This window comes from Serinus canaria, chromosome 14 (genome assembly GCF_022539315.1).
Source record: "Serinus canaria isolate serCan28SL12 chromosome 14, serCan2020, whole genome shotgun sequence".
NCBI classification, from domain to species: Eukaryota; Metazoa; Chordata; class Aves; order Passeriformes; family Fringillidae; genus Serinus; species Serinus canaria.
The window spans coordinates 13,882,144-13,906,595 of NC_066328.1; the positions used below are offsets into that span (position 1 = coordinate 13,882,144).

At 58.0% G+C, this 24,452-nt stretch overlaps 1 protein-coding gene across 3 annotated transcripts in view; it reads left to right on the plus strand.

Moving 5' to 3' along the window:
* The window catches only part of RAI1 (retinoic acid induced 1), a 73,857-nt gene that overhangs the window by 45,807 nt on the left and 3,598 nt on the right, over positions 1 to 24,452 (plus strand). For all 3 annotated transcript variants that reach the window (XM_030229938.2, XM_050979980.1, XM_050979981.1), the window contains exon 3: positions 18,757 to 24,379. In XM_030229938.2, the coding sequence (XP_030085798.2) occupies positions 18,773 to 24,379 (5,607 nt within the window). In that variant the 5' untranslated portion in view covers positions 18,757 to 18,772. The remainder of the gene's footprint in view (positions 1 to 18,756; positions 24,380 to 24,452) is intronic.

Below are 24,452 nucleotides of genomic sequence, written 5' to 3' on the forward strand. Positions count from 1 at the left end.
CCTCCCTGGTGCTAACACTCAGCTCTGCCAGTGGTGGGGAGCCAGCTCTGAGGGCAGGAGCCCCCAGATGGGCAGTGGGGCCGAGCCTCTGCCTTGTGGCATCGTTCTCCTGTGTGTCCCCATTAAGTGTGTGGCAGGAGGACATTAGGAGCAGGAGCACGTACCGGCAGGCTCTGTCTAACAGCGCTGCTGCCTGACCCTGATTTGTAGCAGGGCTGAGCAGGGAGGTTTGCTGTAGTGTTACAGCTTTTCCTGTGGTAATAGCCAGCCCGGCAGCACTCACACACCACTCACAGTGGCACCAGGAGCCCACAGTGGCACGGGGAACCCACGGTGGGAAGGAGATGCTGTAGCTGGGTCATGGCACATTTGCTTGCAAGAGGAGTGAGGGGGCATGTGGGGACATGGTGTTGCTGCTACAGCTGTGTCTCCCCATGGCAGCAGTGCTGGCACCCAGCATGGTGGCAGAAACACAGCTGGATCTGCCTGTCCTTGTCCCCACCAACCCAATGACTCTGTGTCCAGTGACTTGTCCTGCACACTACAGTGTGTGCTGCTGTCTCCTTGCCTCCTGCCCATGTCACATTGCTAGGGCTGGAGTCATTTGGGGACTGTGGCCAGGGCTGTCAGGTCCTCTCCCAGCCGAGGTGTCAGCTTCCTGATGGCACTCAGGGGATGTTATTTCATTTCCCCCGTTTCTGCCACACCAAGGGTGACAAACCGTCAGAGGGTGCCAGCCCTGTGCACACAGCAAGGTCCTTTTGTGCCATCCCTGTGAGATCTCTGTGTGGGGATGGATGCATTGCCATGCATCCCCAGGGACTTGCAGAGGCAAAACTGACCTGGTAATGGAATGGAAATAAAAAACCTGGAGGGCTGAGGTGAGCCCCAAGGTTATGGTGCTTGTGGAAGGCTGGCAAGGGGCATTCTGCCCACAAAAGATGGAAGGGGCAGCATTGCTCTGTGGTGCTGTGGTCCCTGGCCTCTGCCAGCCCTGCAGCCCCAAGTGGGAGATAGCAAGAATCTTTAACCTCACAAACATGGAAGGTTGACTCGAACCATCAGAAAGATGAAAGAGACAGAGAGAGGGAACGATTAAAGGGAAGAAATGGAGATTCCTCGCTGCCTGATACCAGCAACTCGCAGACCCTCAGCACCTCTCACGTGCAGCTCGGTGCTGGGGCACGGGAGGGCACACGACTTTCTCCTCAGGAGGGAACTTCCCAGGAAGATTTTAATGTTTGCTGTTGGTGTGATGTCTGGGGGAATCCACTGCTTTCTGTCTGCCATTGCCTGGCTTCACCTTCTCCTGCTGGCAGCTGATGTGTCCTCATGGCTGCGTTTGGGGTGATGGTTTGGGTTGTTGTCAGCCTTAACCTGCAACACTGGAGGGGGAAAACTGCCCCTCAGAGTATTGTTTAGCTAAAAGAACCAGTTCAAACCCATTGTCAAACGGGTGCAGGCTGTGGGGTGCCTCATGGTGGGATGACTGGGATGCTGGGGAGCAGCACTGATCCCCGGCAATCTCCACTGGCCACACTGGGATCAGTGTTTTGGCAAAAGGCATCACCTTGCCAGTAGGAATAATAGCCAGGAGGGGGAGGGGGCCGGGGCAGGCAGACAAGCAAATCCGTTTTATCAGACGCCGCATATTTTATGAAAGCACATTTCAGCTCTTCAGTCTTGGAAAGCTTTTCTTACCCTTTAATTTTCTAATAAAAAGGAATTACGTTTGCTGAAAAGCCAGTAACAAGATTCACTGTCATTGTCTTTTGTACAGACCATAATTCCTGCCTTGGGCTCCTGCCTGCAGCCCCGTTGTGTGGTCCCAGGTGTGGGTCCAGAGTGCTGGCAGGGGGACCTCAGGACCACGGCTCTGCCACCGGGAGCTTGTGACAGGTGCCCAGGAATGGTGGGGGTGAAGGTGAGCACCACGTTTGTCTGCATCCACAGTGATGCCTCTTGGTGCCCAACACAGATCCCTGAGAAAGCAGCAGCTGGTTTCAAGGTGGTTCTTGCTGTCTGAGTGTGCCAGGTGGGATGGCTTTTGAACCAAAAATCAGTTTAATTGCCTGGTCATTGGCCTTGTAACCGTGAGCTCAAGAGCAATGTGAGGTCCTGACGAGGCTGGTGGCTGGCAGACAGCTTTCCTGGTCTTTGCTGTGGCGGGGATAGGTTGTGGTTACCCATGTGTTGGAGCAATGGGATGTCTTTGCTGAGGACAACGAGCTGGTGTCCCCTGGCCCTGCAGATCTGACTGGTGAAAAGGTTCAGCTGGGCAGCTGGCAATTCCCACTTCTCCCCCACCATCCCGGGTATCCCTCCTGCAGGCTGCAAGATCTGGCATGCAAACAGCAGCTATCACACGTGACATCTCAGCAAGCCCAGGGCACTCCCAAAATCCAACCAACCACAGGCTCTGACAGTGGGCAAAGCATGTCTGGTTACCAACACCAAGACCCACCAACTCCTCCCAGCGAACCCTGAGCACATCCTGCCGGTGTTTGCAGCATGGAGAGCCCTCAGGGGCTCACTCACACCCCATGTTCCTGCAGGGGTGCATCCCCTGGGATCCCCTGGAGCCGCAGCTCTGCCGTGGCTGCCACGTGGCGCCGGAGCCGCGACGCCGCTGGCGCTGCCTTTCCTTCCGAGCTGCTCATTTGAAGTTTCAGCTCACCGGCTGTTTTCGTGCAGGTGGGATGCAAAACCAACCCACAAACACCAATAAATATCTTCTATATACTCCTCCCTCCCCACCCCCGCCTCCAATTCTCGTTTTCATTCTTACTTCCCAGCTGGTTTTGGGGGGGAAAACGGGTTTTCAAAGCTTTCCGTAAACGTGTGTAACAATAGGAAGCGTTGCCTTTTAGCCTGCGGCCGGCACAGTTTTAAATGAGGTCCCAGGTAGTCATGGTTACCTCTCCTCTTCAGTAAGAGATGACTTTTATTTCCTGCCTTTTGTATTTGCACATCTCAGATATACATTCTCCTAAACCATAATTGGTATTCACGGATAGACAGGAACGCAGGAGTGAGCTGCCACAAGAGGGGAAGAGCCAGATGGACGCAGGGGGTGTCAAGGTCTCCAAGCCCCCAAACATCAGGAAATCTTAATTTCAAGTCATTTTTCCTCCCCTGGCAAGGGCGGGGAGGCAGACCTGTCTCTCCACAGCCTCAGGGCTTGTCCTGATCCCACCTCCCTTGCAGCATCCTTGCTATTCTGGCTTCTGCACCAGAATTCAGGATTTACCTTCTTGTCCTGCAAGCCTCTCCGTCATCCTGCATCTCCCCCAAGCATCCCTTGATTGGGCTGAGCTGGAAAGGTGGAAGAGGGGCTGCTCTGTGCCCCTTGTCCCCAAGCAGAGTCCTGACCCCCCCAGGCACTTGGGGGGCCAAGCCTGCACCCCTTGATTTTTGGAGGCACGAAGGGGAGGCAGAGCAGCGGGGCTGCGCGCTCACAGCGGGCACAGCCCGGGGAGCGGGCGCGGGAGGGAGAAGCGCTCGGCAATGATTGATGAAAGATCATAGCCTCATTCCACGGGATCATTGCTCAGAGTGTGGGCAAAGCTGCGAGTCCCAAGGGAACCATCGCCTGGATGCATGTGAGCCTGCGATTCAGGGCAGAGGGGATGCAAAGCCACATATTTTATGCCTTTTTTTTTTTTTTCTCTCTCTCTCTCTCTTTCTCTCTCTCTCTCTCTCTCTCTCTCTAAAGCACCAGGAAAACAAAAACCCAAGCTGTCTAATCAGAGACAAGCAGATTCCACCCACTTCCTTGGAAAACTTGCATTTGCTAGGAAATCATCTCGCTGCATTTACAGCAAGCAGAGTGCCCCAGCGGTAGCTCGTGCCTTTCTGGCAGGATGATAACCAGTGCTGAACAATTATTGCGCTGGAGCGGGAGCAGCAGACATATTGGCTTTTCTCAGCCAGCAGGAAAGAATTTGCAAAACTAAGCAGGCGACTGGAGCAGCTCGGATTTGCAGCGTTGGATGCGCGGTGCCGCGGATTCACAGCTCACCAGATTTGCTGGTGGCAGCATATCAGGGACTCACACACCGCATGCACCTGGGCTCCTATTTACATGATTTTTTTTTTTTTTTTTCAAAGGAAGGGCTTGATTTTGCTGCCTGGAAAATGTGTCTGATTCCCAGCTTCCCCCGTGGATGCTCAGCCCCCCAGGTGTGCGCTACGGGTAGTGGGGAGAAGTTGTTTGCTTTTGTGTTTTTCCCCTTTTAATGAAAAAAGTGTGTATTTGTCACAGAGTCGTAAAATGGTTTGGGTTGGAAGGACTTAAAGACCATCCACTTCTACCCCCTGCCATGGGCAGGGACGTCTTTCACTAGACCAGGTTGCTCCAAGCCCTGTCCAGTCTGGTCTTGGGCATTCCCAGGGATGAGGCATTCACGGTTTCTCTGGGCACATGTGGCTGGGCCTCACCACCCTCACAGCAGGGTGTTCTTATAAGAAAGTCTCAAAAAATACTGTCAAAATTGTTGTCAAGGAGGTTGTCCTTAAAAAAACAGTGCTGGCAAGAAAGGCAGCACTTCCAGCAGGACCCTGCCCCATGCCAGCCTGGCTGCCCTTAGGAAGGCAGAGGAGCAGAGTCAGTGTGGGGGTTCCCAGGGGAACCCTCTTGGGGCACAGCCACAAATCCCCAATCAAGGCAAAACTCCTTTGCTCAGTTGTAACTTCAAGCAGAGATATATGGGGTTGCTGGAGCAGCTCTCTTCCCTCAGAGGTTTTTGTGGTTCTTCCACAGGAAAAACTCCCCCTGACTGCAGGTCCCACATCTGCCCTTGTCTTCTCCATGGGCTGGCCAGTGTGGAAGCAAAGAAATCCCTTCCCTTCAGGCTTGTGGGGTTGGGAACTTGATCTGTTCCCATTTCCCTCTGCCCACTCACAGCACTCCATGTCTCTGCTGGAGCATTTCTGGAGGGGATGCTCCAGTGGGGAGAGGTGGCACGGTGGGGTTTTGGTGTGGATCTGAACTCCCTTCCCGCCATGGGTGCTGTTTGGCAAGGACAGCAGGCAAAGCTTGGCCTGGGATACTCTTCCCAGCCCTTCTCGGGATGCAAACTGCGCATCAGTTGCACCAGCAGCTGATGGAGACTCCAGTATATTAGCAGCATTAATTAAGTTACAAAAATTATGCATGTTATCAGTTATGAGACGACCTTTCATAAACTCCGTTATTAAAGCAATAAAGCATGACCCGCTGGTCCTAACCAGTCTAATGGCTGGCTAAGAGCATGGTTTTTCACATAATACTTTTAGCAGGTCATTAGCTGAGCAATAAGATAACGTGGAGAGCCAAAGTGATGTGCAGGAATGGCAGTGGAGGCAGAACAATGCTTGATGAGGGGACACGGGGCTGGGGGTCACCTGTCCTCCCACGTGGCTTGTATGGGTGTTCATGGCTCTGGTGGTGGCTGTGGTGGGTGATGCTGGGGTGGTGGGTGATGCTGGGGTGCTCCCAGACTGTGCAGTGCTGAAATCCCAGTGCCATGGGGCAAACCCAGCCCTAGGGCAGGTGTGGGGCTGGTGTCAGACTCTCTGAGCTGTGGTTTCCCTGCCAGAGCCCACCCTGCAGAAGGGAGATGGGGGACTGTGATGTGGCCATCCTGACTGCAGTCCCAGTGAGCTGTAAGATGAGGATTAAGGTCTGACCTTCCATGAGGCCAGGGGTGGGATGGAGGGGCCTGGGCTCCCTCTGCCTGAGTGGTCTTGGTGTATGGACAGTGCTGGTCTCAGCCCATGGCTGGTGTTGGTCTCTCTGGGCTGAGACCCCCATTTGGGGCTGTAGAGGTTGGTGCCCTCCCTGCCGTGCCTGGGGGCACATGCCAGGCATCCAGGGCCACCTGGAGGAACCCACCAAGCCCTGGCCCCCAGGTCCTGCTCCCTCCACAGACTGGTGCTGTTATTGAGCACACCCCAGCTGAGTGATGCCCTCCCTACCCCTGGCTATGCCATGAGACCTGGGCATGCCAAGAGCTGCACCACAATCCAGCACCCCAAAGCGCCTTTCCCGGTCCCCGCCAGCCGTTTCCAAGCACTGACCCTCTCCATAAACAAAGGAGAGGGAGAGGGAGGGTGGCTGGCATGTTAATATACTCTCCCCCCCTCTTTTCCTCCCTTCATCCCTCTGGGAAAGGCCTTTGCAGATATAAGCAAACCTTGATTAAAAGCTGCCTGACAGGCAACGGCAGCAGCAAGCAGCAGGCAAGGAAGCTCTCCAAGTCCAAAGGGAGCTGCTTCTGCTGCTGCCGCTGCTGCCTCCATTCTCAGATGTCCCTGATCCTTTAATCAATCACAGCCGCGGAAGAGAAGAGCAAACACCCGTGCCGGGGCAGAGGTATGTGCACGCATTCGTTGCAGCCGCAGCCCAGGCAGCGCCGCTCGCCTTGGGCTGCAGGCACGGAGCCGTCCCCGCGCCCCGAGCTGCTCTTTCATCTCCCGGAGACAAGCAGGGGCTGTGTCCCTGCCCGTGCCTCCCACAGCCCCGAGGAATCCGGCATGGAGGATGGTTCCCCACGGGGAGCAGGCAGCGGGAGGAGGCTCTTGCCCTCTCCCCAGGTGCTCCAGGATGCATTCCCGGGTAGAGGATTCTCCCAGCTGCCATCCCATGGGCTGTGCCACACCGGCACTCATGTGCCTGGCTAGCTGGGAGAATGGGGTGCTTGCAGATGTTGGGGAGCTCTGGGAATGGGGGTAGCCACAGGGAGCCAGCCTGGCTGCTGTGTCTAACACAGGGCTGGCCAAAACCCATCCGTGCTTTGGTGGCACACCATGGCTGGGCACACGGAGCAGCGCTCGTGACTCCTGGGGTGTCCCCATCGGGGGGCAGAGCCCCATTCTGGGCTGTGTGGGGTGGGCAAGGATCTGCTCCAGCCCCGGAGGGACAGGCAGGGCCTCACACCAGCTGTGGCCGTGCCTGGAACCACCAGCATGCAGAGAAACCGCCCACCCCCGGGATGATTTGTCACCAAGTCCTGTGTGTCACCGCGGGGCTCGCTCCACAGAGAGGCTGGAGATGGGGGCGGAGGGAGGGGAAAAACACGTCGTTTTAATAAAACCCAGCAAAATCCTCTCGTTCCTGACGTGCTTCCCCAGCTCGCGTGAGGCAGTGGGAGCTCCGCCGGTGCGAGTCCGGCAGGGGCAGGCAGGGACCGCGATTTTCCTGCTTATTTTTGCTGTTGCTTATTTTTAGCGCCGCTTCTTAATATATTGTGACAGTGCCCTGGGACGCAGCGCGCCTCCGGTCGCAGGAGAAGGTGTCTGGGGCAGAGCTGCTCCATGCCACCAAGGAGCCGCAGCCAATGGCCAGCACAAGGGCGGCTAACGAGGCACCCGCCGCTAACGGGGGTCCCCGGGGGAGTGCTGGGGATGAACCTGTGCATTGAATTTGTCAGGGCTCTGCAGGGAGGGACTTGCTCTTGGGGGAGTCACGGGTTTTAATGTGTTTTTTAATTAGGCAGTTGTTGTAATGGTGGGCTGGTCACTGGTGGAGCTGGTGCCAGGTGGGAGCCGTGCCTTGGTAGAGCAGGTGCCTGTACAGGCAGGGCCATGGATGGTTTGGTGTTTCAGGTACCTTGTGCATCCTGGGGGACTCCAGTGCTGTGCTGACTTTGTTCTCCTCCCTGGAGCTGGTTTTTGGGAAGGGTTGAGTGGTTTCCATGCCAAAATGTGTCTCACGGTTGCCTTTTTAGACCTCCGAATGCGTTTTGGTGCAAGGCAGAGAGGCAGCTGGCAGAGGCACAGGATCTTAGTGGGATCAGGGTGAGATCCCACCAAACCAGAGGTTGCTGGCGCTGGCTCAGCCATGGCTGTAATTCCAGTGGGTATGCTGTGCCCATGGGGAGATCTGGGTGCAGTGTGGTGCTTGGTTTGGCAGCAGGAGTCTGCATGCACAGGCTCTGCCTGCCCCAAGCCCATTAGTGATGGATCTTTGTGGAATAACCCTCCTCATTAAGGCGAGCTACCCCGTGTGTCAAAGCTGCTTTATAAGGAAATTATACTCAGCTCCAGCCGGGATGTGTGTATGTAAATGGGGTGATGCACAGCCCTGATTGAGACATCACGGGGCAGCTCAGCCCAGGACCCCTGGGAATCTTCATTCCTGTGGGAAACAAGGGCTCCAGAGGGGCTGGATGGTGCTGATGGTGTGGGATGCACCTCAGCCACCTCCTGAGGTCTGGCAGCCCCTGTGCGCACTCAGGGCTTTGGCAGAAGCCATGGAGCTGGTTAGGGCTGGAATGTCTACATGTGTTGGAAGCTCCAGTCACCACATCCTCCCAACAGCTTTGCAAAGTACCTCCTCTCTGCACTGTGTTTGGAGGAGGAGAGGGGAACCCCCTCTCTTCCATCCCAGCCCCCGGTTTTATCAAGATGTAACTTGCGTGCCCAGTACTGGTGGAGGAAGTGTGGAGTCCCCCTCTGCTCCTCATGCCATGACCTGAAGCCCTACTAAGATGGGATTAAATCCTCCTGACACACATCTGAGGTGCTGGGATGCTCCAATGTTTGGAAGAAGCAGGAAGAATGTGCCAGAGCTGGAGCTATCACAGGGCTTTGTTGCCCATGGGACATTGAGGACACCAAAGGACACCATGAGACACGAAGGTTCTTCACACGGCACCTGTGCTCACTGCTCCATTCCAGGAAGGAGCGGACACAGCACACACCAGCCCCCTGGGATCCAGGGGGAGCATCCCCACAGGACATTGGCACCTCTTTGTGGAAACAGGGTGACAGCTTGGCAGGGAATTGAGACCCTTCTTTTTTTTGGCAGCGCGTTCCTAATCAGCAGGACCCGCCGCAGGCACACCGTGCGCTGCTATTTACAGAGCTACTTGAAATACACCTGCAAGAGAGGAGAGGAGAGAGGAGCCAGCAAGTAAATAACCCAGCAACCCGCCGGAATGAAAACAGGGAGAAGAGGTGCAGGCAAAAAAAAAACCCAAAATGAAGTGTGATGTGGAATTGAGGGGCTCCGTCCCAGTCGTGCCCTGGTTTTCCACCAGGATGCTCAGTGGTTTTGGTGGTTGGTGGGGAGACCCCATCCCACTGTTGGCCACTTCAGTGCATCTCTGGAGTTGGCAAGGGAATGGATGGATGGATGGATGGATGGATGGATGGATGGATGGATGGATGGATGGATGGATGGATGGATGGATGGATGGATGGATGGATGGATGGATGGATGGATGGATGGATGGATGGATGGATGGATGGATGGATGGATGGATGGATGGAGCCTTTTGCCCACCTCCCCACTTGCTTTGTTTACCTCATGCTGCTGTTCATCTCCTGCCTCCCCCCACCCTCTTCTGAAACATTATAAATCAAACAGCTTAAAATGTAAAGCATCAAAAATTCTAAAACCTTCATCTATTATTAACTGTGACAGTAAATTCCACCTCTGAATGTTTCACATAGCAACTGTTACCAGGACTCAGCATCCAAAGCTGATGTTCCAGCAACTTTCCATCAAGGTGCCACCGCCACTCCAACAGTGCCGACACCAGCCTGGTGAGACTGGCTGCCACTCCCAACACTCTTCAATGAGATTGGGATGCCAGCACAGAAACCGAGCTCAAATTTAGTAAATAGAGCCCAGGATCAGAAAGGAACTTGGTGCCTGCAAGTGGGAGCTGGTGGTGGGATTCCCTCATCATGGTTCTCCCTCTGTGTTGGTCATGCAGCCCCCCAAACTTCATTACTTTCACCATCATGTTATGAAGCACCATAAATAACAAGGATGGGGTTGGAGTGGTTAAAATAAATGGATAATGAAGGGTTTTTGCAGGGGGTTGGTGTATGCTTTTCTACCTCCATTTTGTCCCAGTGCTGGATGTTGTTGTGGCCCCTGAGTGGTGGCCCTCAGCCTGGCACAGGCAGGGGTTCTCACTGCTCTGAGCATTGGGTTGTGCTGAGTTTGTGATGTGCCAGGTGCCCTCAGGGACCAGGAGCCAGGTGTTCATCAAAGGGGTTTGTTCATGTTTTGGTGTTTGCTTGCCTTCCCCACGAGCCATCATGGCTCTGTTGTGTTGTGTCCCCTGCCTGGAGGCTGAGCTGGGGTGTTTTACATTGGATTGGGCTGCATGGCAGCACTGTGAGCCTGGCTGGAGGTAGGGAGAGCTGTGGCTCTGCAACCCCATGGAATGCTGAGCCTGCTCTGGTGAGAGTCCCACCAGTGCACCAGCACCGTGGCCATGGCAATGCTCACACCGGCACCCCAAGCACCCAAAACCACCCAAATTCCCCCAGCAGCACCCACCAGGCCACGCCTTGGTGCCCCCATACCCTGGCACAGGCATCCCTTCCTTGCCATCATCCTGGCTGTGCCACCTTCCTGCAAATCCTGTGGCTGCCCACTGGGGTCTCATGTCGGGCCATGCCGTGCTGTGCTGGCTGTGGGGCCAGGCAGCAGCGGCTGCTCTGCATCTCCCCAGGGACAGGCAGCAATTTTCCTGCTCTGAAGAAGCTTGTGAAGGTTTGAGTGAATCTGGGAAGCAAATCTAATTGGCAACCTGGTAATTCCTCAGGGGGACATGTACTTTGGTCATATCTAAGTACATTCCAGCCAGTGTTTAAGACACGCTGAATCCAAACTTGGACAGTCAAATACCAGCAGCTCTAAGCTCCTTATCTATTTCAGGCAGATTAACTCCTTAATCATCTCTTTTGGAAGTTCCCTGCCCCAAATTCCTCTCCCCTCCTTTTCCCCCGCCCCCAGTTTTTCAGCAGGAACAAAAGGAGCTGATTTTGCGGGGTGCCAAAGGTGGGGACGGCGCCTGCTGTGATTGACAGAGTCAATAACCTGGAGCCGGGAGAAGGCCTTTGGAAATCTGCTTCCCACTTCACCTGCCCCAGTATTTGTCTTCAGGATTTGAAGCTGGGGAATATATAATACCGAAATAATTTACCACACAGCATCAAACCTCAATTTATTATTTCCAACCTTCTTTTCTTTTATGGTTTTTTTTTTTTCACTTGATTTATTTCTTTCAACACCGTTTTATCCCTAATTTTCCTTTCCCCTAGGGGATTCCAGCTCAGCATCCCCTAGCAGGTGACCACTCTGCAGCCCCCAGCCCTGCTCGTGGCAGGGGGATGCTCATCCCCTCGCTGGCAGGCAGAGGAGGCGGTGCCGAGCCTTGGGGACACAGCCGGTGCTGGCCACTGTCACTCAGGGGAGTGCCGGAGCATTACGCTTCATTACCGAGCTGTCTGCTGCCGGCAGGGGACGGCTCAGGGCAGAGCCCGGCAGCGGCACAGCCGGGATTGGCTCCGGTGCACGGACCTGTCTGTGGGCAGATGCTGAAACGTGGCAGCTGTGGGGTGCCCATACCTGAAAGCACCTCACAGATGAGGTGATGGCAATGGGGAGCTTGGTGGTTGCTGGGTCATGAGATTGGCTGTCCCAAAAGTGAAGGCAAGAGCTGCCACAGGAAGGCAAAAGGGGGATAGGGGAATGCCCCCCATAACCATGAATCCCAGTGAGGGGGTCTCAGTGAGACAGGGACTGGGATCACCAGTGATAACTGAAAAGCACTCGTGTAAAACACAGCCATAAATGTCCCATGTGCCCGACATGGTGGGGACACTGGGACAAAGCCCCATCTTCTCTGGAGAGGGAGAGAGAGATTGGGATGGGGAGAAGGCATGGGATGGTGCCAGGGTCTGCCCTTTGCTGTCAGCAGCCATCCCACAGCAGCTGAGGCCTCCTGGTGAATTTGCAGAGTTTTCCTGATAGAAAAACAGGCTGTGACCAGGGATGAGCCAGTGGGGCTGGACCCAGTGGCACTTCAGAAGAACTGGCAATGTCCTGGGGGTGACAGCCACCTGTCATCCTTTGGGGTCTCCAGTTCTGTTGGGGATGGGGAGACCCACTGGGGAGGACCCAGGATCCTGGGGCTGGGACACGAGCCTGCTCCATTCCCCTGCTCCAGGACCCCAGCACAAACCTGGACCTCTCTAAAGTAGGGAAACTGAGGCACAGCTAAAGAGTAGTCCTCTACCAGTGGATTTCCAGCTCCAAGCTGCTGGGTAGGTGCCAGGTTCTGCCACCAGGTTTGGTGTGGGTTTGCTGGGCCAGCAGGTGCCAGGGAACATGAGCCATCCCTGTCCCATTCCCCAGGGACTGCAGCCTTATGCATCCAACCACATCCATGAGCAGCCAGCTCAGGAGATGCAGACCAGATCCAGGACTGGGATGAGGATCCTTTCCCTCTTCCATACTTGGGAGAGCTTTTATTTGCTTTTATTTTTGCTGGAAGCAGCATGAACCCCTTGGGGCATCAGCATTGCAGAGGAGTGTGCCAAGGGCATGGCATCTGCTCCCTGCCTTTCCTGGCAGGGATGGAGTTTCTGTCCTGCCTCAAGGGGAAACTGAGGCAGGGGACAAACAGGATGTGGGAGAAGAAGGGAGGGTTAATATTAGCGGTCACAGTAATGATCGGAATGGTTAATTATTATTGGAATTGAAGTGAGTCAGGCCGAGAGCAGGAGGGGAGGGAGGAAGGAAGAAGGATCCCAAGCTGTCAAGCAGAAAATGAGTAAAAAAAAAAACCATGAGCATGTGGAGTACTGGCCAGGCTGTCACACTGCCCTGTGCTGGCCCCGTGCTGCTCACTTGGGGTGAGGCTGGAGGGTTGGCTGAAGGTCACCACTGTGGTGACAACAACAACCCCACGGGCACGGTTGTGCCCACTGGTCACCTGGCACCGTTGTACTGACAGCTGCAGGCAGGTCTGCAGCAGGATTTGGGTTTGGAGACTGGGATTGCTGGATCTCTCCTAACCTCAGCTGTGTTTCCAGCCTCCTGCAGGGTTGGTTTTCCTTCCCCTCAGAGCCCCAAGGTCGATGTCCAGTCGCTGGCTGGGGATCATGTGGAGCCTCACTCCATGGTACATCCGGCCATGAATTTTGCTCTGGAGTGGAACATGGTTCACCTCCGGAGAGGGAATTTGCCCAGGAAGGCTCAGGCTGAGCATCTGTTTTGCTGTGAGCCTCCAGCCTTTTTTTCCCCCTTCTTTTTTCCTATTTTTTTTTCTTTCTCCTTTTCTCTTTCTCTTTCTCTGTGTTTTTCTTTTTCTTTTTTTCTTTTTTATTTTCCTTTTCTTAATTTTCCTTTTCCCCCCTCCTTTTTTCTTCTTTTTTTCCTTTTTTCTTCCTCTTATTCCCCCTTTTTTTTCCTCCCTTCCTTTTCAAATCCCTCCTTACAAGCTGACATTTTCCACCACCAAGAAAAAAAACAACCCAGCAACTTGCTGTGACTCCCAGAACCTCCCATCATCCTCCCCAGCCCAACCCTCTGCAAACCTCCCATCCCTGACATCAAGGACCCAACCCCCCCTTCCAAAATAAAGGAGGAAAAGCCAAGGGGAGAGAGGCTGGAGCTGGCGGCTGAGCCGGATTTCCATGTGAGGGGATGAGGTTGGGGCGGCCACGGGCTTCCCCTGGCAAGCGCCAGAGGAACCGGGGCCAGCAGAAACGTTGAGTCATGAGTGCGGTTCGCAGGCGGTGGATTTTTTCCCAAGGAAAATTCCTCACTGGGGAGGAGCAGAATTGGGAGGGGGGGCAGCAGTGAAGGACTGCGGCCCCCTAAATGGGACACTGTTCTGGGGATGGGGATGCATCCCATTGCCGTGGGAATTCCCTGGGCAGGTTCCAACCCCCGGGAGGGAGGTTTGGATGGGGGGGGACCTGCCCAGGGAATTCCCCAGCAGCTGGATGGGAGGAGCAGCGTGATCTGGGGGGGCTGCGGGAGATGGGGACCCCATCCTTCCTCCTCCTCCTCCTTCCCCACATCCGCCCACCCCCACGCAATGGGCGGCGCAGCCCCAGCTCCATTTATCATCATCTGCGGGCAAGTGAAGTGTGCAGGGAACAGCTGCTCCGGTCGGCTGAGCGCCGAAATGGGGCGGGACGCGGGGCTGGGGGGGCTGCGGGCTGCCCTGGGGTACCCTAACCCCCCAGTCCCTGCACTGGGACGGAGCACTGGCGTGGTGGGAGATGCTGGTGGTGATGGGAGGGGTTGGGGAGGGGTGTTAGAGCGATTCAGGGCGCGGAGAGCACATTATTGGGGTGCACTGGGGCAAGGGTGCGCTAATGGGAATGCATTGAAGGGGTGCACTGGAGACAGCGTGCATTAAAGGGGTTCACTGGGGAGGGGACCATTATTGGGGTGCATTAAAGGGGTGCACTGGGGAGAGGGTGCATTAAAGGGGTTCACAGAAGGGGCATTGAAGGGGGGTGCCCTGCAGCGGGGTGTCCGTGGGGCGCAGGGACAAACAGCAGCAGCTCCACAGCTGCGTGGAGGGTTTGCCCCTACCCCGGGCGAGCCCCACGGGTCCCTGTGCACTGCTGAGGGGGGTCTGCCTGTATTCCCTCCCCCCAGTTCCTCTCATTCCCAGCTCCTGAGGCAGGATGCCCTTTCCTGGTCTGTCCCACACACCCCGGCTCCCCCCGCCCGCAGCCTCCCCTTTTCTCTCCTCCCTTAATAATCAAATTCTCCGGAGCACTTTGCGGTGTGGCAGCCAGCCAGAAAGGGTTTCTTTAAACTCCACCAGCTCACAATTAAACAAATCCGGGGCTGACGCTACTCGATAGGCGCTTATTCCCCTCCCTGAGAGCTGCCGGGGGATCCGGGGGGGTCCAATCGCTTCGTTCCCAGCTCCGATAGCACCTCACACCCCTGGGTGTGGGGCAGGGTTGGGAGGGGGTTTGCGCCGGGGCTTTGGGGTGGGGAGCGGGGTGCCAGCAGTGCTCTGATGGCGGAGCATCCCCCTGCGAGAGCGCGCTGCTATTTTTAGTCGCTGAGTCCTTGTTGATGGAGCAGCCGGAGGAGCAGCAGGGCTGGATCAGCCCCCGCGGGATGAGCAGCAGCTGGGAAGCCAGGCCAGGGACACGGGGAACGCCTTTTGCCCCCTGGGGCTGAGGGTTGGGGGTCTTGGATGCTTACCGAGGGTCCCTGCCATCCATGGGAAGTCCTGGGCTGCCTTCAGAGGGCTCCGGATCCAGCCATGCCATGTCCCTGCCAGGCAAGAGGAAGGGGGAGGAAAGGGGAGAAGGCAGGAAGGCAGGAAGGCAGGCAGGAAGGCAGGAAGGCAGGAAGGCAGGAAGGAAGGAAGGAAGGAAGGAAGGAAGGAAGGAAGGAAGGAAGGAAGGAAGGAAGGAAGGAAGGAAGGAAGGAAGGAAGGAAGGAAGGAAGGAAGGAAGGAAGGAAGGAAGGAAGGAAGGAAGGAAGGAAGGAAGGAAGGAAGGAAGGAAGGAAGGAGTGGTGGGAGGAAAATAACACGAAATCCAGCCATGCAGCCCAAATCGTGGCAGTGCCACACGGTGCCCCAGCTCAGCTCCTGGCATCAGCCCGTGCCATGCATCAGCCCCCAGCACCATGGCAGCATGGCCCTGTGCACCATCGTGGCCCCAGGTCATACCCTGGCATATCAGGGAGATGCTTGAGATCCTTGTGTGTCCCCCACAAGGGACACAAGCTGTGCTGGGCTGTCCATGCTCCCTTGGGACCAAGGGGACAGGATGCTCTGGCTGTAGCCAGCAGTGAGCGCTGCTCCTTGTGTTCCAGGGACAGGGTTGTGCCAATGCTGGTCACCATGGTGGCCCTAAGTCCCTGTCCTCTCCCTTCCCAGGGACCCACGCCATGAGCCCTGGCTACAGCATGGCTTTGCCAAGGGCAGGTCCAGCTGCAGCCATGCACCAACAGCCCTGTATCGATTCCCATCTCAGAGGCAGTGGCTGGAAACGTCTTCAGGGTCAGGAGAGCAGGTCCAGCAGGGACGTGGCAGGGACAGTGAGTGGGCAGGGCCCCTGGGGACAGCCACAGCCACCTCCCTCTCCGGGGGAAGGCCGTAACCTCCCTGCTGTCGACAGCTTGATTTGATGCCATTAAAGCGTTTGCTGGGAAGCAGCCTGCATCAGGCACAACATCTGGCACGGCCCTTCCCCAGCACATCTGAGAGCAGAGCCGGCCTCTGCCACTGCCAGCGGCTCTGGGTGTTGCTGGTGATGAGAGTGTCCCCTCCCAGGGACAGCCTGGTGCCCAGGTGGCCCATGGGGACATGGGACCGTGGCTCTGGGCTTGTGGGATTTCAGCTGGAACACGTTCCCTCTGTGCATCCCCACCTCTGTGTGCCAGTGGCTGATCCTTCCCCTCGCACCACGCGCTTTTGCTCATCCCGACATTGTCCCAGCTGTTTGGAAAATTAACAATAATTAATTAATAATAATAATTAATTAATCATTATCATTAATAATAAAGGAGAAAGGGGAGAAAAGCTCCCCCTAAAGCTTCAGCCCAGGGTCTTCTCAAGCCAATTTCATTTTTCAAACCCACTCCCACACAGCATGAAGGGCTCTTTGCTCCCATTAATTCTCCCATCACAGCCCAGGGCTGCCCCACAGCCTGGCTTTGATTTTCCTGCCTTTGTTCCAGCAGCACTGGCACAGGTTACCATGCTGTGGTAGGGGCTTTTGTGCCAGCTTTCCAGATTTTTTGGACCCATCTTTTCCCTGGAATTTAGGCTTTAGCTGCATCCAGTTGCCAGCAGAGCCTGCAAGATGCAACTGCAATATGTGGCAGTGAGATGGAAAACATCCCAAAAAGGGATGGGGTGGCTGGGCTGGTGTGGGTGGCACTGAGCCTGGCTCCAGTGGTGCCTTAGGACACTGTGTGATTGGTGCATGCCTGAGCAGCTGGTGTTTGTGAAATAGAATTAAATAAAGCCGTGTGTGTGTGTGTGTGTGTGTGTGTGTGTGTGTGTGTGTGTGTGTGTGTGTGTGCGTGTGTGTAGACCCCAAAAAGCTGCTGAGGTGTTACTGGTGGGTGCTGTAAGGAAAAGGGCTGAGCTGGGGCCTGTCAAACCAGCAGTGTGGTTTATGTGGCTGTGGCAGAACTGCCAGCAAAGGGACCATGTGGTGTTTGACATGTTGTGGCAGTGGCATGAGGGTGATGAAGGGACATGTGGGGACACACATGAATCCATATCCTGGCTCAAGGCTGTCTTGCACCACAGGGAAGCATGCCAGGAGCTGGAATGGGCTCGGACAGACACTGCCAGCACCCATCCCCTCCTCTTGTTATACTCATTGCCTTGATGGAGGCTGAGGGGACAGCACTGGTGTCACCACTGTCTCACTGCCAAGGGAGCAGCACTGTGGATGTCCGTGGACAGCCACAGACCCTTGAGGCTGCCCTCACCCAGGCTGACAAATCCCTATCTCATCCAGGCTTGCATCCACCCTGGGACCTTCAACCCACGGGTACTGGGCACAGGCAGGATGCATCCCCCTGCCACCAAGCCCTTCATTAGCCCCCACAAGCCACTTGACTGCCTTAAGAGATCAAACCAGTGCCCCAGGTGTGTCCCTGCTCCCAGAGCAAGCGGGCTGAGGAAATGCGGAGCTTTAATGACGCCGGTGGCGAGGCGCTCGGTAATGACAGCTGCTGGCAGGAGCAGACAGCTTCCAGATGGCATCGCGCCGGGGCAGGGGGATCGCTTGGGCCGGGGGGGCTGCGGGGGGCAGCAGCCGGCAGAGACGGGCAGAGCCAGCAAGTTGAAATGACTTTTTTTCCAGCAGAGCCTGCAGTTCTGGCCCTCCGCGCTGCTGCTTCCAGTAATTAGCCCAATAATTAAAAAGAATGGCGATAAGAGGGGTGTGCAGAGGCGCTCGCAGGATCCCGGCATCCCTGGGGAGGCGTGTGAGAAGGGGAGGAGTGATTTGCGGATGTGAGGGGTGGTGGATGTGTGAAACACAAAGCAGAGGGACCCCCATACGGTGTGGGGGTCACTGCACCAGGTGAGCAGGCAGGGAGGGGTGGGCAGCAGGGATGGGCAGTTTCAGCAGCAGGGGCAGGAGGATGGCTGAGCCCACTGCAGGTGGGGAGGAGGCAACCAGACCCAAGCACCCTCCTGGGCATGGGCACCATGCTGCGATGCAAGGAGAGGGGATAGAGAAGCATGCAGGACGCTGCAAGGTGGGGATGCAGTGCCAGGTAATGTGATGCAGGGCGACATGGCATGATGCAGAGTGATGCAAGGTGACACAGAGCCAGCTGCTGCCATCTGGGGTGGTGCAGTGCACACGGATGGGATGCCACACAGGGCAATGAGATGCAGGGCAATGCAAGACAATGCAATGCAGGGCAGCACAATGCAGGAGGATGAAATGCAAGGTGATGTGATGCAGGGTAATGTGAGGTGAGGCAGGAGGAGGCCATGCAGGGCAATGCAGTTCAGGGCGATGCAATGCAAGGCAACACAATGCAGGGAGTCAAAATGGAAAGTGATGCGATGCAGGATGAGGCAAAGCAATGTGATGCAGGGCGATGCAAATCAGGGTGATGAAAGGCAAGGCAACATGAAGCAAGGGTAGGTAGTGTGAGGCGATGCAATTCAGGGCAAATCAGGGCGATGCAATTCAGGGTGATGCAAGGCAACAAGATGCAGGGAGGTGAAACACGAGGTGAGGCGATGGAGAGCAACGCAAGGCCACGCAGGCAATTCAGTGCACCGTGGGGTGATGCCAGACAATGCAGGGCAATGCGAGGTGATGCAGCATCACGTGCTGTGTTCCAGGGTGTCTGTGAGATGATGCTGAGTGGGGAAATGCCCAGCAGTTGAGGTGAGGCGAGGCAATGATGTCCCCACGGCGCAGGTGACACTGGCCCTCTCGGACCCTGGCCCACCGCGGTGGCGACGCTTCATTTGAATTCTCGCCTCTCTCTCTTCGCAGATAACGAGCCCGCGCCATGCAGTCCTTTCGAGAAAGGTGTGGTTTCCATGGCAACCAGCAGAGCTACCAGCCGACTTCACAAGATACATCACGCCTGGAGAATTACAGGCATCAAAGTCAGGCAGGGCCGAACTGCGAGCGGCAGAGGCTGGTGGCGAAGGAGTACTACAGTCAGCAGCAGCTGCCATACGCAGGCTATGAGAACAGCGCCGTGGAGAAATACCACCGGGGAAACAAGCAATTAGCGGGGCAGCAGCTGCAGGGCAGGCCGGCCTTTTCCAATTACACCGTGCAGGAGAACAGCCCTTATCCGGCCCGGTATTCTGGGGACGAAAGCCTGCAGGCATGGGGAGGCCAGCCACAGGCACTGCCTGGTGGTGTGGCCAAGTATGAGGACAACCTGATGAAGAAGACAGTGGCGTTGGCGGGAGGGCGGCCGTACCATGAGCCGGCGGCCACCTCGCTGCCCTTCCGGACTCACTTCCAGCAGCAGCAGCCGCAGCAGCAGCAGCAGCAGCAACAGCAGCAGCAGCAGCCGCCCGCACTCCCCTACCCCAAGCTGCAGCGGCAGAAACTGCCCAACGATGTCTCCTCACCCATGCCCTTCTCACAGAGCCCTCACTTTGGGCAGCACTCCCAGTCCTTCCCTGCCTCCTCCACCTACTCCTCCGTGCCGGGGGGCAGCCAGCCGGCACACTCCTACAAGAGCTGCACGGCACCCTCGGGGCAGCCGCCGCTGGAGCGGCCCCTGAGTAGCGCTGCCAGCCTGGCCCCTGGCCCTCGTGTGCCCAACTTGCACGGCTACCAGCCCAACCGCATTGGCTACGAGCAGCCCCCGCAGCCGCCGCCACAGCCCCCGCAGCCGCCACCACCACAGCCCCCACAGCCACCACAACCCCCGCAGCCCCCACAGCCCATGCAGGGGCGGCATCACGCCTCAGAGACCCTCCACTACCAAAACCTGGCCAAGTACCAACATTACAACCAGCCAGGCCAGACCTACTGCCAGGGCGATGCACCGCCCGTCCGGACGCCAGAGCAGTACTACCAGACCTTCAGCCCCAGCGCCAGCCACTCGCCGGCTCGCTCCGTCGGCAGGTCCCCGTCCTACAGCTCCACTCCCTCCCCTCTGATGCCCAACCTGGAGAACTTCCAATACAGCCAGCAGCCCCTGAGTGCTGGTGCCTTCCCAGCTGGCATTGCTGACCACAGCCATTTCATGCCGCTGCTGAACCCTTCTCCCACTGATGGGACAAGCCCCGACACTCAGTCTGGGAACTGCAAAAACTTGCAGAAGGAGAAGCTGCCCGAAAACCTGCTGTCAGACTTGAGCCTGCAGAGCCTGACGGCACTCACCTCCCAGGTGGAGAACATTTCCAACACTGTCCAGCAGCTGCTGCTCTCCAAAGCGGCTGTGCCCCAGAAAAAGGGCATCAAGACCCCAGCGAGGACCCCTGAGCAGCTCAAGGGGCAGCACTGCAGTCCTGAGAGCAGCACCTACTCGGCAGAGCAGGTGGGGACCCCCCTGTCCGACCCGCTGAGCACCCCCCAGTCTGTCCATGCTGAGACACAGGACACTGACTATCTCAGTGGGTCAGAGGACCAGCTGGAGAGGAGTTTCCTGTACTGCAACCAGAACCGCAGCCCTGCTCGAGTCAACAGCAACTCCAAGGCAAAGCCTGAGTCAGTGTCCACCTGCTCTGTGACCTCCCCAGATGACATGTCCACCAAATCAGATGACTCTTTCCAGAGTATCCATGCCACCCTGCCCCTGGAGACCTTCACCAAGTATGTGAGCAATGAACGGGACTGCCCCCGACTGCTCCTCAGTGCCCTGTCCCAGGAGGAGCTGGCTTCTGAGATCATCGTCCTGCAGGATGCCATCAGTGAGAAGGCAGACAAAGCCTGGGCCAACTTGCCCATGCTGGGCAAGGAGACCACCAAGTCCCCCTTCCAGATGGAGAACCACCGGCCCAGCCTGGACTCCATGGTGAAAGGTGCCTGGCCCAGCCAGGGTGACTCCAGCACGCTCACTGAGCCCCTCAAGCTGGACAAAGCTTCAGGGGCCAGCACAGGGAAGGACTTTAGTGAGGAGGTGTACAAGGGTCCCCAGGTGGAGTTCACAGCCACCGAAAGCAAGGATGTGCTGAAGGACACTGCCCCACTGGCCTTCAACTCCAAGCCCAGCATCCCGGCAGCGACATCAAGTGCGGGAGCCACCGGCTACAGCTGCTACTCAAACACCACCGCCAACTCGGTGGCGTCTGAGAATGCCATGGAGCATTTTGAGTGGCCGGAGGAGAGCCTGGGTGAGGCCTGCCTGCGGTGGAAGGATCTCCAGGCCACTGACCTCCCCAAGGGCTTGTTCCCCAGCAAAATGGTGAGCTCATGCAAGGAGAAAAAAAACGCCTGCAGCTTGGACCTGTGCGACGGAGAGCAGCCAGCCAAGAGTGAGCCAGTCCAGGACTTTGGCCAGCAGGTGATGGAGGAGGAGGAAGAGACACTGACCTACGATGAAGCAACAAAGGCAGACAGCGAGAGGTGGCTGCAGGACACCCGGCACTGCTGCTCAGCTGGGGACTTTAGCGAGATCCCCATCATCTCCTCGCCGGATCTGAAGGAGTCAGACCTGGAGGCAGAGGAGTACTCCTCACTCTGTGAGCTGGCTGGCTCGGAGCAGAAGTCAGTGATGTACGATGCCTCACCACCCAAGCCCCCGGAGATGCCAGCCGTGTTGTCCTCCAGCGAGGTACCTGTGTCTGCCGAGGAGACCGTCAGTACAGTGGAGAAGGAGAGCTCAGCTCCCGCCCCACGCCTCTCTGGCCAGTCTGTCATCCTGCTGGGCCCTGCTGTGGGCACAGAGACCAAGGTGAAAAGCTGGTTCAAATCCTCCCTGCCCCACATCCAGCCTGAGGAGGAGAATGGTGGAGGGGAGACATCCCACCTGGAGGCGGCTGATGCTGAATCCGCCTCATCGGTCATGGTGAAGCAGCAACTCACACCCGAAAATGTGCTGGGGAAGATGGAGCCTGTCTCACGGGGCAAGAGCCTCCGCAACAAGAGGGTCCACTGCCGGCTGCCGGAGGGGGATGGCCCCGGCAGCACCGTGCTGAGTTCGTTCGATGAGCTGCCAGCAGCCAGCAGTGTGGCCGGTGCCTGCCTGGGGCCAGACGGACAGACGGAGGTACCGAGCAAGAGTGCCCAGAGCCAAACACCCCGGTTCCCAGCCGAGGGGCTGCCAGCACGCATGTGCACCCGCTCCTTCACCGCCCTGGCTGAGCCCCGCACCCCTGCCCCGCTGGAGGGACTGAAGGCCCCCGCGCACCAGGAGAAGCTGGGGAAGAAGCCCGGCTGTGGCGTTAAGCAGAGAGTGGCTTTCAAAACCAGGAAGCGCAACAGCCGGCCAGCCCCCAGGGTGGTCCAAAATGCCAGCGATGCCACCCTGCTGGTGCCCGGTTTGGTGGCAGCAGAGGAGGTGGCAGGGCCGACACCGCTGGAGGGGGACGCAGTGGAAGCTGGGGAGAGGGACCAGCGGTCCATGATCCTGCGCTCCCGCACAAAGACACAGGAGGTTTTCTACACCAAGCGGCAGAGGGGCAAGCGGGCAGCTGATGTCCGGCTGAAGAACTGCAAGGCGCCCAAAAAGCTCATATCCAACAACCACCTCCCACCTGCCTTCAAGCTGCCAGCACCGGGCAGCCCCCACAAGGAGGGCAAGGTGGGTGCCCGGATGAAGCTGCCCAAAGCAGGGCCGGGCGTGGGGGGCAAAATGTCGGAGCGGCCGCTGCACTCACTGAAGAGGAAGTCCACCTTCATCTCCCCTATCCCCACCAAGAAGAGGAACCTGGTCCTGCGGAGCAACAGCGGTGGTGTGAAGGAGGAGAAGCCAGAGGGTCCCCCCAGCCTCTTCAAGAAGATGCCTGTGGCCAAGAAGGTGAAAGCCAAGTTGCCCCCCAAGAGCTCTGGCGAAGCCATCCCGAAGCCCCCCCTGCCAAAGGAGGCCCCTGATGTCTGCATCAAGATCACCTCCCGGGCGGCTTTCCAGGAGGCCACCAAGACCAAAGTGCTGCCTCCCCGCAAGGGCCGCGGCCTCAAGCTGGAGGCCATCGTCCAGAAGATCACCTCACCCAACCTGAAGAAGTTCACCTGCAAACCAGCAGCCACAGCAGTGGCGGCCACAGTAGCTGCCTATGGCTCCTCCCTGAGCCCGGCTGGGGCGGAGCGGGAGCGGGTGGTGAAGCACAGTGGGGTGGCTGTGGCAGTGGGCGATGCAAGGCTGCCCAAGCTGGGGGCAGCACAGAAGGTGCCCACGATGCCGGTGGCTGAGCCGCTCTGCCGGAATCCCAATGGCCGAGCACCAAAGGGGAAGCCGGGTGGTGGGAAGAAGCTGCCCCATGACGGCTGCCAGGGGGAGGCTTGTGGGTCAACGCCGGGGACCCAGTCCAGCCCCAACATGGTGGCCAAGAACCTGGGGCTCCTCCCCAAGAAGAGGAACCGCAAGGGCAAAGCGGCAGCGCTGGGCATGACCAAGGCGCCCCTGAGCCCTGCACTGCCACCGGCACTGCCCCGGGAGCGTGTAGCCGGCCCGGGCGGTGCGGAGGAGGCGCCTCGGGAGAAGAAACCAAAGACTGAGGAGAAGGAGGCGGGGAGCAGCGATGGCCCTCCCGAGGGGCGCTCCGCCGCCGGGCCGGCGCGGGGGCCGAAACCGCGGGCCAACCACTCCAACTACAACGGCTACTCCAAGCGGCAGCGGAAGCGCCTGGGCCACGGCAAGGCCAAGGCGGTGCCGGCGCGGTGCAAGAGCCGCGGGAAGCGGCGGCGGCAGCCCCAGCAGGCCCCGCTGCTGCACCCCGCCGAGCCCGAGATCCGGCTCAAGTACATCTCCTGCAAGCGGCTGCGGGCGGACAGCCGCGCCCCGCCCTTCGCTCCCTACGTCCGCGTGGAGCGGCGCGGAGAGTTCTCCACCACCTGCACCGTCGTCAACTCGCCCGGCGACGAGGCGCGGCTGCAGCGGGGACCGGCCGGGCCGGCGCCGCGGCCGCGGGCGGCCTTGCCCGCCTCCTCCACCATGCACATGGGGCCGGTCGTGTCGAAGGCGCTGAGCGCCGCGTGCCTCGTCTGCTGCCTCTGCCGCAACCCCGCCAACTACAAGGACCTGGGGGACCTCTGCGGGCCCTACTACCCCGAGGACTGTCTGCCCAAGAAGAAATCCCGGCTGAAGGAGAAGGCGCGGGCGGAGGGGCCGGGCGAGGACTCCGCCGTGCCCGCCGCGGCCGAGCGGGCGCCCCGCGGGACTGAGGGCGGCTGCGGCGGGGGGAAGGCGGCGCGGCCGGAGGGGGCCGCCGAGGCGGCCAAGCAGAGCTCGCTGCGCTCCAGCCCGCGGGGCATGTTCCGTCGGCTGCAGAGCTGCTACTGCTGTGACGAGAGGACAGAGGGCGAGGAGGCGGCCGAAAAGCCCCGGCGGCACGAATGTCACAAGGCCGAGTCGCCGCCGCAGGAGCCGGCGGGCGACACGCAGGAGCACTGGCTGCACGAAGCCTGTGCCGTATGGACCGCTGGGGTTTTCCTGGTGGCAGGGAAGCTCTATGGGCTGCAGGAGGCTGTCAAGGCGGCTGCCGACCTGGTAAGAGCTCGGCCGCACGCCCGAGGCGGCATCTTCCGCTGGCCTCCTTCAGCCAACGTCATTGCCGTGTCTG